The sequence below is a fragment of the Schistocerca serialis genome, chromosome 11, assembly GCF_023864345.2.
Source record: "Schistocerca serialis cubense isolate TAMUIC-IGC-003099 chromosome 11, iqSchSeri2.2, whole genome shotgun sequence".
NCBI classification, from domain to species: domain Eukaryota; kingdom Metazoa; phylum Arthropoda; class Insecta; order Orthoptera; family Acrididae; genus Schistocerca; species Schistocerca serialis.
The window spans coordinates 183,724,960-183,741,444 of record NC_064648.1 but is presented as its reverse complement, the minus strand read 5'-3'; the positions used below and the strand labels follow the sequence as shown (position 1 = coordinate 183,741,444).

General features: G+C 42.7%; 1 protein-coding gene across 1 annotated transcript in view; it reads right to left on the bottom strand.

Moving 5' to 3' along the window:
* The window catches only part of LOC126426829 (6-phosphogluconate dehydrogenase, decarboxylating), a 147,498-nt gene that overhangs the window by 35,730 nt on the left and 95,283 nt on the right, over positions 1-16,485 (bottom strand). The window contains exons 3-4 of the mRNA XM_050088851.1: positions 12,414-12,658; positions 422-598 (exon numbers count right to left, since the gene is read on the bottom strand). Of these exons, the coding sequence (XP_049944808.1) occupies positions 422-598; positions 12,414-12,658 (422 nt within the window). The remainder of the gene's footprint in view (positions 1-421; positions 599-12,413; positions 12,659-16,485) is intronic.

Below are 16,485 nucleotides of genomic sequence, written 5' to 3'. Positions count from 1 at the left end.
GTTATTATCTGGAAAAGCTTCAAGGCCACCATAGTCTGCATGGTTACCCCAAACAACAGCAAGTGTAAGCCATGTACTACCTCCAAAGAGAGCTTGTACATCACATGTGAAGTTCAGCCGGAGTCCTCGAAAAACATTTCGACCTCCAATGAGTTGTTGTTTATTAAACTGTCCAGCCAAGTCAATATCTATTGCCTTCAAAGCACGATACACAGGAACGCAGCGCCGCCAGCGACGACGGTAACCACGTCGCCGAGGCATTGCTGTGGCACGTTAACAAAGGTAAGGCAGCACTGAGATTGCTACGAGATGTTTGATAATGGAAACAAAACTTGAGGAAAATTACACACTTTCGGCACCTGTCTTTGGGGCAGAACTGTAAGTCAGGCCCCACAGCAGTACGGCGCGGGTCAGTACTCACGTCACTCATCTCCTGGTGGTCCATCTTGAGCGCGAGCCGCATCAGGTCGTAGGCCTCGCAGATGAGCTGCATGTCGCCGTACTCGATCCCGTTGTGCACCATCTTCACAAAGTGGCCCGCTCCGCCGTCACCCACCCAGTCGCAGCACGGCTCCCCGTTCGCCTTTGCCGCTATCCCCTGCACACGTAAGAGGAAAACAAATTATGACATGAAAAGGAAACACTAATTGGGAGGGGGGAGGGGGAATTTAGTGTCTGTTTCTATTTTGAAGCAAGTCTCAGTGTGACATCCCAGCTATACTACCACTTAGATTCAGATATTAAGTGCGGCCATAATTTATGTCGTTACCTGACAGTCAAAACCCGACGAGGAAACGAGTATTTCTTTTTTTTAGATAGAGGATAAAAGTGGTAGTATTTTTCAGGGTTGTATTAGATACAGCTTAGCTAAAATACAGACAGTTAGCTCTGATTAAAATTAATGCTCTATAAACTACTACCCTTCTACAGCTATTTTAAACAATAACACTGTGTACATTTTCCGAAAGATTTAGAAAAATAAAACTTTTTTCCAGTAGTGACTGTGCTGGGAAAATAAGAGTAAACACAATAATTAATTACAGCAATTCACTATATGAGGGGCTGAGAGCAATGTGGGTCCAAGAAATTGGGAATTCTAGTTATATGACAGTTCGATTCAAAATATCAATAATCCTCAAGAGCAATGGTGAACAAAGTCCATAGGTCAACATTCAGACTGCAGCAGGGTTAGGAATAACCCCAGTATTTTTTTGGAAACCAAACTAGTGGATTAAATTGGGTTTCAGTGGGATTTTTGGGATTATTTACATATTGACAACTGTATACTTCAGTTTAAATTCTTATGATTAAGTTTTTCAAAACCCATTCTTACAACTATTTTATTCTACAAGGATGAGTCAAATGAAAAACCTTAAATTTGTAATAACAAACTGAAATTTCGCAACGTTATCCTGCAAGTTGGTAAGCATCCTACAGTATGCAGAATGACTTGTAGATGGCAGCATAGTGCAGATGCACACATCCTGTCGCAGTATCAGTATAAAGATGGCTGGCCCACTTGCGACTTGCACCAGGAAAGAATTGCGTTCTGTTATTCGGTTTTTGTGTAGTAAGGTGTGAAACCTATGAAGGTTCAGTACGGTGATGCATGTTTGTCACAGCAGAAAGTCTACGAATGGAGTAGGAAGTTAACAAATGGTGTGACTTCAGTGGAAGATGCTCCTCGTCCAGGTCAGCCACAACGAGTTGTGACTCCACAGAACATTGCAGCAGTTGAAGCCATAGTGAAGGAAATCCGCCGAGTGACACTGAATGACACTGCAGCATGTTTACAGGTTAGTCATGGGTCAGCACACCACACTGTGCACGATGTGCTCCAGATTCACAAAGTGTCTGCAAGATGGGTGCCACAGCAGCTGACTCCTGAAATGAGAGAACGACGTATCGATGCTCGTGAAGAACTTCTTCGGTGCTTTGAACGAGAAGGTGATGGCTTCCTTGCAAGAATCGTAACTGGGGACGAAGCCTGGGTTCACTTCCACCAATCGGAAACGAAGACAGCGAGCGAGGAGTGGCACCATTCCTCAACACCAAAACCAAAGAAGTTTCAAACAGAACCACCAGCAGGGAAGGTTATGCTGACTCTGTTTTGGGACGAAAAAGGCATCATTTTGGAGCATTACATGCCTAGAGGGACCACTGTCACCAGTGCATCATACACAGATCTCCTAAAAAATCATCTGCTGCCTGCAATCAAATCAAAGCGACGTGGATTGCTGTCAGCAGGTGTCCTTTTGCAACATGACAGTGCAAGGCCCCACACTGCCCGTACAACAGTTACAACAATCACAGAGCTGCATTTTGAGTGTCTTCCTCATCCACCATACTCACCAGATCTTGCCACGCGTGATTCCCGTATGTTTCGACCACTCAAAGACGCAACGGGAGGAAAGAAGTTCCATCCTGATGAAGAGGTACGCCACGCGGTGCATGAGTGGTTGTGTGGACTACCAAAAGAATTTTTTTCTAAAGGAATTTATGCACTTTGTAAGTGCTGGAGGACTTGCATTGAGCGTGAGGGAGATTGTGTTGAAAAATGATACAGCTTTGTACCACTTCTGCACAGTAAATAATATTTAGAAAAATATTTAAGGTTTTCATTTGATACACCCTCGTAACTATTAAGAAATATTAACATAGCCCTCTGAAGAAGTCCCTTCTAGCATTTACAAAATCTTGGATAATGTTGCTGCTGCTCTTGTGGTCTTCAGTCCAAAGACTTGTTTTGTGCAGCTCTCCGTGCTAATCTATCCTGTGCATGCCTCTTCATCTCTGAAGAACCACTGCAAATTACATCATTCTGAATCTGCTACTGTAATCATCTCTTTGTATCCATTCACTATTTTTACCCCCAAGATTTTGATGAACATAATGATTCAGTAAGTAAGATGAAGTAAATTTCACTGACCAGAGTACTGAAACCATCTGAAATTATTTTATGTGGCCTGTATTCAGTGTCAAAAATTGTTTTAATGGAATCCAAAGCTGAGAATTCTCTCAAATGAGGGTACTGACGACAACCGTCTTGTTTTTGGAAGAGATAGAAGAGCCTGATGACTGACATCAACGTACAAGCAGCACTCTTTCAGTTTCTTTGTCCTTACTGTGTATATTGAAAAATAGTTAAATATTTTCGTGACAATTATTTCAATGTCAGCAGTGAAGACTTGTCAGCACTTGATACAGTATTGGGAGAATATGGGCAAGGCATCCCATTCCTTCTACATTTTTTCCTAGTTTTTCTGTACTTTGACGAAACGCATTCTGCTGGCCGTGTCGACAAACCGCTCCAAAACTGGTGTCAGTATTGTCTCCAAAAAAGTGATTAATTTACCTAATGGAATCTGCAGCTGTCTTAAAGTATCTAGACAAAACTTTGCAACTGTCTCCAATGTTTCGTTATTCAGTGAGTCAAACTTCAGCTTATTTTGGAGTCCGTCATTATTGAATAAGTAAAGGAAACACCTTTTCAGCCTCGTGATTCGATGCATCGGTGTGTATGCTGTAAAATAAAAGTTGTTGCGATCTTTTACACGTTTGGACACACAATGTGCTGCGAAAATATTTTCAACAACTGCTGTTGGTTTGGTCCCGCCTGTAGTCTGCTTTGTGGCGACTTTGGAGTCAGAATAGATTGTGGCATTCAGTTTTTTGGTACAGTTGAGAGAACTGACTGATTGATGCTCGACAATATTATAGGCTATTGTTAGATCTGCAGCAGCAATGAGCAATTCTTCCTGGGTATCTTCTTTAATTACGAATGTAGAAATAGGCTTCAATGTCAATGCTACTGCGGATTTATTTGTACGATTTTCATAGAAATGTGATGCCTCACATCTGCCCTACCCTCACAGTTACTGAGATAAAACAGCTACAAATCTCACACAGTACTTTCTGATACATACATCCTTTAGACAAAACGCAACTCTTTTGTGCAATCATCTGAAAAGTGACACTTTCTCTTTTGAACCTTAGGCATTTTTGTAAGTTACAATAAGTTTATACAAATGCACGATGTCCGTTCTACATTGCACACTCATTAACTGGTTCACCTTTATGGGCAATGAATCCACCTTCTTCGATGGGCACGCACAAATACAACGACCTCCTGCGGGTATCTCCGAGTATTGAGCATTGAGCACATAGACAGTGACACAGACTGCTGATGGGTGGTGAGAGACGGAGTACGGGTCGCCCAGGAGGCGTGCCGAGAGAGTTCACGCAGTTGTGATGAACACTGTCCAGGTGGTGCAGTTGTTAGCACACCTGCCTAGTAAGTGGGAGATCCTGGGTTTGGATCCCGGTCGAGAACACATTCCGCATAATGTCCCGAAGCAGCGTTTCCCTTTCCTTTGCTTCCCACCCTCCCTCGTGAAGTATGAACTAACCACAACGCTCCCACTCCTTCACTTAAATCACTAAGTATGAACTTACCACACCCATAATTTATGACTACATAAATTTCACAGTTTTGTAAAACTGTGGCTGGAACAGCATTAAATCCTACCAATGCACAAACCCCTATTGTGTTCTAACAAATTTACAATAAAGTTCTCATATAGTATGTACAGATAAATAAATATTTACACCGATTTTTAAGTGAAGCTACGAGAAAAATATGAAAATGTTGTTCTCCAAAAATATTGCTTGACTGAACCCTATATAATATTTTATTTTATTATGGGAGGCGGTAATGATACACCAAGTAGGTTGCAAATGAGCAATTCAATCCCTGTTCACACGTTTCAATAACAGACAACTTTGCCATATTTTAATCACTTTGAAAGAAAAAAAGACAGCAACATTCAGATGAAACAGTCAAGACAACCAACCAACAATTGAATTTCAAACAAACAAAATGTATCTTAATAAAGTGACTGTAATTTTTACTGCGAGAATAAATAACAGTGGAATGACCAGTCTTCCAGATAGTATCATCAGACCTTACCAGACTGTAGGATGAGCAAAAGCTCGAGAAGTATACAGAACCATGACTGCAATCTTTTATTTATTTATTAATTGCCATTGTCATGTGTGCCTCCACCCTATAAGATATCACTGCCTGGGTGCAATTGTTACTTTAATATTGAAACATGTAGTGAATTAAAAATGCTAGGACAGGTCATTGTGATAGCACCAACACAAGTCACTAGATCACAGGCCGACCAAAAGATGGAACAGAACCCGCGATTTCCCAAACTGAATGTGAACTGTTCGAACAGTTTGAGTAGGGTTAAAACATAACCCTACTTGCAACAGCATTGTGTAGAGTCAGGAAAAAATTAGGTCTTGTTGATATGCTGGGACAAGAAAGTTCATAAGGGTGACTGATCTATCAGGACAGATGGCAACCCTACACAGGCTGCGGTCAAAGTGGCACCGATATCTACGAATTCCGCCGACGATCAGCATAAGTTGAAGACAGCCGACCTTTTCAAATCAGTACACCACTACAAGTGCAGTCACACTGTGGCCGATCTCACTGCCAGAACATATACACTTTCGATGACAATTGACGAAATTCAAATCAGTTTGTTTTCTTTGGTCAAATTGACTGATGTACTCACATATGAGCTGTGAGAAACTGATGCTCAATTCAAGAAAGAATGAGTTTGTGGCATCCTGAGGATAAAAATATCATTATCGAGATATAGTTTGGAATCTGTCTACTGATGTTACAGGTTAAGGTGTGAATTATAACCTCAAAAAAATACACTACTGGCCGTTAAAATTTCTACACCACAAAGATGACAAGCTACAGACGGGAAATTTAACCGACAGGAAGAAGATGCTGTGATATGCAAATGATTAGCTTTTCAGAGCATTCACACAAGGTTGGCGCTGGTGGCGGCACCTACAACGTGCTGACATGAGGAAAGTTTCCGACCGACTTCTCATACACAAACACCAGATGACCGGCGTTGCCTGGTGAAACGTTGTTGTGATGCCTCGTGTAAGGATGAGAAATGCGTACCATCACGTTTCCGACCTTGATAAAGGTCGGATTGGAGCCTATCGCGATTGCAGTTTATCGTATCGCGACATTGCTGCTCGCGTTGGTCGAGATCCAATGACTGTTAGCAGAATATGGAATCGGTGGGTTCAGGAGGGTAATACGGAACGCTGTGCTGTATCCCAACAGCCTCGTATCACTAGCAGTCGAGATGACAGGCATCTTATCCGCACGGCTGTAACGGATCGTGCAGCCACGTCTCGATCCACGAGTCAACAGATGGGGACGTTTGCAAGGCAACAACCATCTGCACGAACAGTTCGACGACGTTTGCAACAGCATGGGCTATCAGCTCTGAGACCGTGGCTGCGGTTATCCTTGATGCTGCATCACAGACAGGAGCGCTTGCGATGGTGTACTCGACGACGAACCTGGATGCACGAATGGCAAAACGTCATTTTTATTCGGATGAATCCAGGTTCTGTTACAGTATCATGATGGTCGCATCCGTGTTTGGCAACATCACGGCAAACGCACATTGGAAGCGTGTATTCATTGTCGCCACACTGGCATTATCACCTGGCATGATGGTATGGGGTGCCATTGGTTACACGTCTCGGTCACCTCTTGTTTGCACTTATGGCACTTTGAACAGTGACCGTTACATTTCAGATGTGTTACGACCCATGGTTCTACTCTTCATTCGATCTCTGCAAAACCCTACATTTCGGCACGATAGTGCACGACCGCATGTTGCAGGTCCTGTACGGGCCTTTCTGGATACAGAAAATGTGACTGCTGCCCTGGCCAGCGCATTCTCCAGATCTCTCACCAATTGAAAACATCTGGTCAATGGTGGCCGAGCAACTGGCACATCACAATACGCCAGTCACTACTCTTGATGAACTGTGGTATCGTGTTGAAGCTGCATGGGCAGCAATAGCTGTACACGCCATCCGAGCTCTGCTTGATAATGCCCAGGCGTATCAAGGCCGTTATTACAGCCAGAGGTGGTTGTTCTGGGTACTGATTTCTCATGATCTATGCACTCAAATTGCGTGAAAATGTAATCACATGTCAGTTCTAGTATATTATATTTGTTCAATGAATACCCATTTATCATCTGCATTTCTTCTTGGTGTAGCTATTTTAATGGCCTGTAGTGTAATTTGTTCAAATGAGAAGGATGGCATATCGTATGTTCAAAATTACTCTTGTGGATCTTTTTTGTGTTCTAGTGGGTGGACATTAGCTGTCTACCATTTATTATTACTGCTTACTGATGTTTTTATGCCAGTAGGGGGTGATTCTGTTACATGAAATGGTTTGCAAATGTGGTGTTATTTGGGTTCAGTTTTCAGTGCTTTACGTATTTGGAGTATCTTAATTTAAGCTTTATTTATCTTTCATACATATGTTAAATGACAATCATTGAAGGTTAATTAATGCATCTTTACACAACTTCAAATAAATTCAGCTAAACATGGTGTTTGTAATCTTGCCTTTCAGGGTCATCACTGATGACCTTGAGTAGGTAAAGCCGAAGGCTCATACGTGAAACACTTTCGGATAACGAAAGCTAATTTCAAGTATTTCTAGAGGTGTGATTAGAGCTCAGTTAAAAAATCTGACATTCACATAAAAGACACAGTTCTGGCTCAAGGAAAGACGTAACACTTTGGTTTTTGACATCTGGCGATTACATCTTTCCAACATTCAAGCCTATACCACATTCTGAGAAATACAAAGTTTGTGTGTGCGCTATGCAGGATGCTATCTATGATGCCCCAAGACTAATGTACAGGGAATATCTTCACTCTTGCACCCCGAACACTACGGGGCATTAAATTTTTTCTATACTGAATTTTGAAGCTATGCTTCATGCAAATGCACTAAAAAGACACTGTGATAACTTAGATGATTCCTTTATTAAAAGCTACACTCTATCTGAAATAATACTGTCAACAGAAACCTCGTTGCTTTCTTTCTCAAATCCAATGAGCAAATGTTTAAAGAGCACTAAAGTTTCCCGTACTAGAATGTGGTTACCTAACACCCTGCCACCATTGCATTGATCTATCTTTCACTAACTAATTCCTCCTCATTCTCTCTCAAATTTTATCTGTGTATCATATGAGAGAAACAGCATCTACTTTCACCATGTAACTTAACCATCATGTGCTCATAACTGCATTGGTAAGTCCTTTATACACTGAAATCGCACAACCTACCACAGCAGCATCATAAACTATACTCTGAACAAAGTGTTTGAGAGAGAACTTTAATGTGGTATATGATAGTAACTACATACTTTCTTAATATTCATGTATACATGTGAAACATCAAGAATGCCATGTTAGATTGAAAGGTAGTGGCTGCTCCTCATACTAATCGATGGCAGGAGAAGAAAACTGGTGGCACAAAGTTAACGCATTTTTAACTTTTGTGGCACGGCATTTCCCCCCTTCACCTTGTTGTGTAATTCCAAGAACTGAAGACAAGAGTGTACAGTAGTCGCCACGTTCTTTTGGAGACAGCTATAGCCAATTTACATGCATTCGGTATCTTTTTAATAGCAAATGCCGCACTGCAGCACTTGTATCCAAGTACAGAGGCATTGTGGTACCCATCCCGTCCTTGGAGGTTAAAATCTAACCTACTTCGTAGCGGAATTGATTCTAACCTAACCTAGCCTCCTCGATCCCGTCAAAAACCGATGAATGAGACCAAGCTGTTGGCCGATTTTGTCACGCAACCTCGAGTGAAAACGTCCGATGACAGTTGTCGGTGCCACTGTGAATGCAGCCTTACGAGAAATATGGCCATACCACAGAAATCACAACGGCACAGCCACGTTGTCATTGCAACCAATGTTGTTATAAAGAAGTTCTATTGTAATTTTTAATATTAATCAGTACTTCAATTTCCGACGTATACTTTTTTATCTGCAAATTTACCACTTAGGATCATGCTACAATTTCATTTCTTCTTTGTCTGAAGTCCCCTCTTTCTCCGGTACTACTCCATATGGACGCTCTGCTGTTGCTTGTTCATCTATCCAGGCTCTTCCAGTCTTCTTAGTTCTTTTAGACTTTAAACCCTTTCGAATTTTGAAGCACTGTCCGAAATATATCCATATTTAACATCTGAATTTCCTGAATGTTGAACATTTCCAGATCTTTACGAGCTTCCTTAATTCGTGTCTTACAAGGGAACCTTCCCATCGCACCCCCCTCAGATTTAGTTCTAAGTTGGCACAGTGGATAGGCCTTGAGAAACTGAACACAGATCAATCGAGAAAACAGGAAGAAGTTGTGTGGAACTATGAAAAAAAAAAAGCAAAATATACAAACTGAGTAGTCCATGCGCAGGATAGGCAACATCAAGGAATATGTGAGCTCAGGAGCGCCGTGGTCCCGTGGTTAGCATGAGCAGCTGCGGAACGAGAGATCCTTGGTTGAAGTCTACCCTCGAGTGAAAAGTTTAATCTTTCGTTTTCAGACAATTATCAAAGTTCAGGCACTCGCACATAATCAACTTCGCTCTTCAAAATTCCAGAACATGTTCAGATTTGCTTGGACATATGCAGCAAATGACGGTCTACACGTGGAAAAATTTGAAAACATTAAAAACATATGTTTTGACAGAGCACAGGGAAAACTGTGTGACTGTGAAACTGTTGCATTCATTTGTTGCAGTTTATGTGACAAACTCTTATGTTTTCATCACTTTTTTGGGAGTGATTATCACATCCAAAAGAAAACCTAAATCGGGAAAGGTAGAAGAATCTTTTTACCCATTCGCCAAGTGTACAAGTTATGTGGGTCGACAACATATTCCTGTCAAGTGGAGCACATGCCGTCACCAGTGTCTTATAGAGTATACCAGACGTGTTTTCCTGTGGAGGAATCGGTTGACCTATGACCTTGCGATCAAATGTTTTCGGTTCCCATTGCAGAGGCACGTCCTTTCGTCTACTAATCGCATGGTTTTGCGGTGCGGTCGCAAAACACAGACACTAAACTTATTACAGTGAACAGAGACGTCAATGAATGAACGGACAGATCATAACTTTGCAAAATAAAGAAAGTAAAATTTTCAGTTGAGGGAAGACTTGAACCAAGGACCTCTCGTTCCGCAGCTACTCACGCTAACCACGGGACCACGGCACTCCTGAGCCCACAATATCCTTGATGTTGCCTATTGTGCGCATGGACTACTCAGTTTGTATATTTTGCTTTTTTTTTTTTTCATAGTTTCACACAACTTCTTCCTGTTTTCTGGATTGATCTGTGTTCAGTTTTCCAAGGCCTATCCACTCTGCCAACTTATAACTAAATCTGAGGGGGGTGCGATGGGGAGGTTCCCTTGTCTTCTTTTTCCCACAAGTATTCTAATATCCTTTTGGTTAGTCTCGTTTTGTCCATTCTGTACAGGTGTCCTAGAAGTGAAAAACTCCTCTCTTTGACGGCCTCCGAGATTTTCTCCACCTTTTTGTAGATTTCATTGTTGGTAGAAAGTTTACAGCTAGTTTCGAGCAGGGTCGGACCCACGATTTTCCGTAACATTCTTCTTTCTAGTATCTTCAGCTTTTCCAACTTTCAATTCACTGAAAGCCATACGCTGGCATACAGGCACTCTGTTTTTTGCATTGTAGTGCTTTATTTTTGGCATTCCAAAAGAACGCACCTTCTACTGAAAATGTTTTTAGTTAATCTGTAAGCTCTCTCCAATTTTTGAGATCCGGCCCCCCCGCAGCAGCTTTTTCCAGTCCGCACTCTCGTACAGCTTCACTGAAGTATTTGAATTTTTTCTCTCTCTCAATACTTCCAATCTCTCTTTCAAGGAATTGTGGTCCATGTTTGTCACTTAAGCGGGTAGGACGTCAAACGGAGCAGGAGAGGCATCACAGGACATTTTAATTTCCACTGTCTATACTTTTACAAATAAATTCATAAAACTTTAACAGCATGACCGGGAAGGATTCAGGATTCATACTCATAGCAGTGGAAGCTCAAAAACTTAACAAAACGCATTTGTTTTTTACATGTGAAATTTCATCATTTTTTCACTTACTACTGGCTGCATTTGTTGCTATAGGTACAGGTATAGGTACAGTAAGAGATTCTTCAATGAATTTTTCATAGCATACAAACAGTAGTTACAGGTGTATGAAACTCTAGAAGTTATTTAATTTATGAAAAAATGAATGAACTGTTACTTTAAAACTTCATGTTTAGAAAAAACTCAACTTTTATAGTTAATTATCTCAATTTTTTCCACAATTTTTTAATAGATTTGGAAAAATTCTAGTGTTTTATACACCTGTAACTACTGTTTGTAGGCTATGAAAAATTCATCGAAGAATCTCTCTTACTTAGGAAGAAAAGTGTACCTATAGCAACAAATGCAGCCAGTAATAAGTGAAAAAAATGATGAAATTTCACATGTAAAAAAAAGGTATTTTTCTACGTTTTTGAACTTCCACTGTCATGAGTGAGAGTCCTCAATCCTTCCTGGTCATGGTGACAAAGTTTTATGAGTTAATTTGTAAAAGTATAGGCAGTAGAAATTAAAATGTCCTGTGGTGACTCTCCTGCTCTGTTTGATGTCCTACCCCCGTTAACGAATTTGGTCTTCTCTTTCGAGATCCGAATCCTTTCTAGTAGGTCGATCTGTATGGCCGCTTCTTACAAGTTCTCTGAAAGTATCACAAAATCATCAGCAGATGCCAAGCACTTGACTTCGATCCCTCCCAATTTTTTTTCTATACAGATTGGGCTAATCCCGCGATTTTCAAGTTCAGAGTTCCAAATTCTCACAATCTTCTCCACGGCACAGTTAAATAGTATCGGAGAAAATCTGTCACTCTGTCGCACACCTGTCTCTATTTAAAATGGTAGGGACAATTCTTCCGTAAACTTCACTTTGGACGTTGTGCCTGTTGAGGTTTCTCTTACAATGTTTGCAGCTTGTTTATTGAAATTTCCTGGCAGATTGAAACTGTGTGCCAGACCGAAACTCGAACTCGGGACGTTTCCCTTTCGCGGGCATGTGCTCTACCAACTGATTCTGCAAGGTTCACAGAAGAACTTCTGTAAAGTTTGGAAGGTAGCAGATGAGGTACTGGTGGAATTAAAGTTGTGAGGACGGGGCGTGAGTCGTGCTGGGGTAGCACAGTTGGTAGAGCACCTGCCTGCGAAAGGCAAAGGTCCCGAGTTTGAGTCTCGGTCCGGCACACGGTTTTAATCTGCCAGGAAGTTTCATATCAGCGCACACTCCGCTGCAGAGTGAAAATCTCATTCTAGCTTGTTTATTGTTGTTTAATGGGAGAGATCTGTCGAATGCTAAAAGTGGTGGTCACAGCACAGGTTATCTTTTGGTAGGGGAGGGGAGGGTGAGGAGGAAGTGAGAGACCACATTACACCCCTGAACGCACCTGGAAGATGTCCTTGACGTGCGGCCACGCCCCCTTGTCGCCGCCGGGCATGAGGGAGGGCCCGTAGCGCGCGCCGTCCTCCCCGCCGGACACGCCGGTCCCGATGAAGAGGAGGCCCTTCTCGCGCAGCGCCTTGGTGCGCCGCTCCGTGTCGTGGTACTCCGAGTTGCCGCCGTCGATGATGATGTCGCCCTTCTCCAGCAGCGGCACCAGCTTCTCGATGAAGTCGTCCACCGCCTGCCCGGCTGCGTACACATATACACACAATTACTTCACCTACCGAGGGGAGACATGCGAGCAAATGATAGGTTATACGCACAGGGTGTCTACGTGGACAAGGAAAAAAAAATGCCAGATTTCCCGATTAAAAATACACTTTCTCCCGGGCGAAATTACACTCTTTCCGTGTTAAGTGACCGTATACTATTCCTTGGCACTGTAAAACTCATCAATCCTTTGAATGTGTACGGTTTTATATACCGATGTAGAATTTCCCGCCACTTTAGGAAACGAAACTCAGGGGGCAAAAAACACGTTTTGAAAAACCTTTGATGTGCAGCAATATGTACACTGCATATTTTCGTATTACGAAGGTATAAATTCGAATTCCACCAAATACCGCATTTTACTTTCCGAAGCATTGAAATAGAGATTGCGATGAGCTTTTGTAAGCCACTCATCACTCATGTCACGTGATCTCGCCAGCCGATGACAGCATAGGACACGTGACGTAGTCAGCCAATAGCAAGATCACTCTTAAGTAGCGCGAAAACACAAATAGGAAAAGTTAATGGTTTAAATTAATATACATAGCATTCACATATAATATTGGTCTCTAAGATTAATAAGCTGGAAGAGAAGCTAAGCTTCCACATATAATGTTGATCTTTTCTGCGCGTGTTAAACTTCAAGACACATCACGCAAACGTGCCACTAAAATTTTTAATAACGACCTAAATGTCTGATTTTCTGGGCTCGAAATTCTTCTAAATGGCCGTCCTCAAAGAGTTGATTTTTAAATGAGAATCAAACGCTTTGTTATTTAAGAAATTCATTCTCGCACGTGGTTCATCTTGCGTAAAAGGAAATTTGCTTTTAATGTATGTCACGCTTTTCAAACCACCGTTCGCAATATTTTCCCGCTACCTGTTAGAAATAGGTTCGTTTCACCAGTTGGAAGATAGCGCCAGATAACAGTCGTCACCGCAAGATGACGCAGGAAGGCCATATGTTCGTACGTGTAAACATTAAAAGATCTTGCATTATGTCATAAAAGAAACAAAGACATCAGAGGATACTTCAAGAGCATCGGAATTTCGTGATCCCTACTAAAATCCATAATTCGTCTTAAAGTGCACATTCGTATGTCCAGATTCGGATGTAAATTTTCTTCAAGTACCACTATTGTATTATCTCATGTTTGGTTCTTTATTATGGCATAATATCATACGTGCACTTGAAATGCAGCGAACAGTTGAAAACAGCCAACAGTGAGAAATTAAACAGTTCGTTTCAAATAAACTGACTGCCTCAGCAGAAAAGATTAATAAAAGCCAAATCTCTATAGCAAACCAACAAAGATAACTTCATTGTTTTGCAAGGCGATTAATGCTTGACTGTCAGAAAGTTAGAAATAAAATCTGAAATTAATAACATATTTTAGCCTTCCGTAATTATGCATACGTAATTTAATTCATTTGATATCTCCCGGTCACAAAAATCGGTTTTATCATTCACCGTGAGAGCAACGACGAGGAAACAACAAAATCACAGCTCATGTGGAGATGACCCACCTCCCCCACCACAACTCAGACCGCTCTGTGCATCAGCCCCGGATCTCCGATATTTCCAAACCGGGGCAATATTAGGTAGTGCCGCCAAGCCATACTTAACCAGAAGCGGGAGAAGGTACTACTCATACGCGATTCAACTGCGCATGCACAACAGCCCGCCCGCAACTGCTCAAAGGAATCTAATTTAAACAGTTGTCACGTCACGCTCATTGGAAGCAATTTGTTGTTATGAAGCATTGCATAGTCTTCCAAAAGTGCCGGCCGGGGTGCCCGAGCGGTTCTAGGCGATACAGTCTGGAACCGCGAGACCGCTACGGTCGCAGGTTCGAATCCTGCCTCGGGCATGGATGTGTGTGATGTCCTTAGGTTAGTTAGGTTTAAGTAGTTCTAAGTTCTAGGCGACTGATGACCTCTGAAGTTAAGTCCCATAGTGCTCACAGCCATTTTAACCATTTTCTTCCAAAAGCCTTTCACACACTTTGCTGTTGGCGGACACTTGTATGAGCACTGTGTTTTGTTGTTGCATACGGCGCATTTCCTTTGCAACTTAGGTTTTTTAGGTTCTCTCTCTCTCTCTCTCTCTCTCTCTCTCTCTCTCTCTCTCTCTCTCTCTCTCGTTCATGTTTCGTTGTTGCAGTAGCGGAGTACAGTAACATCCTTTGTTAGAGTATTGGTTCTTACCACTCAAATTCACAAAAATTTAGCTGAAAACTAAAACAATGAAAAATTCCCAGAATTGTAAACAATTCCCGGGTTTTTCCCGGTTGTCCCGGGTCGTATACACCCTGGACACATCAAAAAAAGTATTGCATCATCCCGGTTCCCAGAACTCTTGAAGATACACATTGACTGTGGATATTTTATCACTGACACAGTCCCTTTGACTGTTCAGAGATGTCACCAAACCCGCCCAAAGATGTAAACAACCATGCATGAGCAGCGCCTATTCGACGGAGGGGCTGCGACAGCCGATCAGTTCCAGTCATTCCACCAGAAAGGAGGTACACGGCTCGTGTTGTCTGTAGTTCAATCATGCCTAAACAGTAAATACCGCGGTTCGATCGCGTCCGCATTGTTACTTTGTGCCAGGAAGGTCTCTCGACAAGGAAAGAGTTCAGCCGTCTGAGTGAACCAAAGCGATGTTGCTCGGACATGGAGGATATACAGAGAGACAGGAACTGTCTATGACATGCCTCGCTCAGGCCGCCCGAGGCCTACTACTGCAGTGGATGACCGCTACCTACGGATTATGGCTCGGAGGAACCCTGACAGCAACGCCACCATGTTAAATAATGGTTTTCGTGCAGCCACAGGACGTCGTGTTACGACTCGAACTGTGCGCAGTAGGCTGCATGATGCGCAACTTCACTCCTGACGCCCGTGGCGAGGTCCTCCTCTGCAACCAAGACACTGTGCAGCGCGGTACAGATGGGCCCAACAACCTGTCGAATGAACCGCTCAGGATTGGCATCACGTTCTCTTCACCGATGAGTGTCATATATACCTTCAACTGGACAATCGTCGGAGACGTGTCTGGAGGCAACCCGGTCAGGCTGAACGCCTTGGACATACTGCCCAGCGAGTGAACCAAGGTGCAGGTGCCCTGCCGTTTTGGGGTGGCATTATGTGGGGCCGACGTACGCCGCTGGTGGTCATGCAAGGCGCCGTAACGGCTGTACGACACGTTAATGCCACCCTCTGACCGATAGTGCAACCATATTGGCAGCATATTGTCAAGGCATTCGTCTTCATGGACGACAATTCGCACTCCCATCGTGCACATCTTGTGAATGACTTCCTTCAGGATAACGACATTGCTCGACTATAGTGGCCAGCACATTCTCCAGACATGAACCGTATCGAAAATGCTTGGGATAGATTGGAAAAGGCTGTTTATGGACGACGTGACCCAGCAACCACTCTGAGGGATCTACACCGCTTTGCCGTTGAGGAGCGGGGCAATCTGGACCGACAGTGCCTTGATGAACTTGTGGACAGTATGCCACGATGAACACAGGCACGTGTGAATGCAAGAGGACGTGCTACTTGGTATTAGAAGTACCGGTGTGTACAGCAATCTGGTCCACCTCCTCTGAAGGTCACGCTGTATGGTGGTGCAACATGCAATGTGTGGTTTTGATGAGCAATAAAAAGGGCGGAAATGATGTTTATGTTGACCTCTCTTCCAATTTTCTGTACTGGTTCCGGAGCTCTCAGAACCGAAGCGACGCAAAACTTTTTTGATGTGTGTATTTGTTTTGTAAATAAAAACGTCTTCT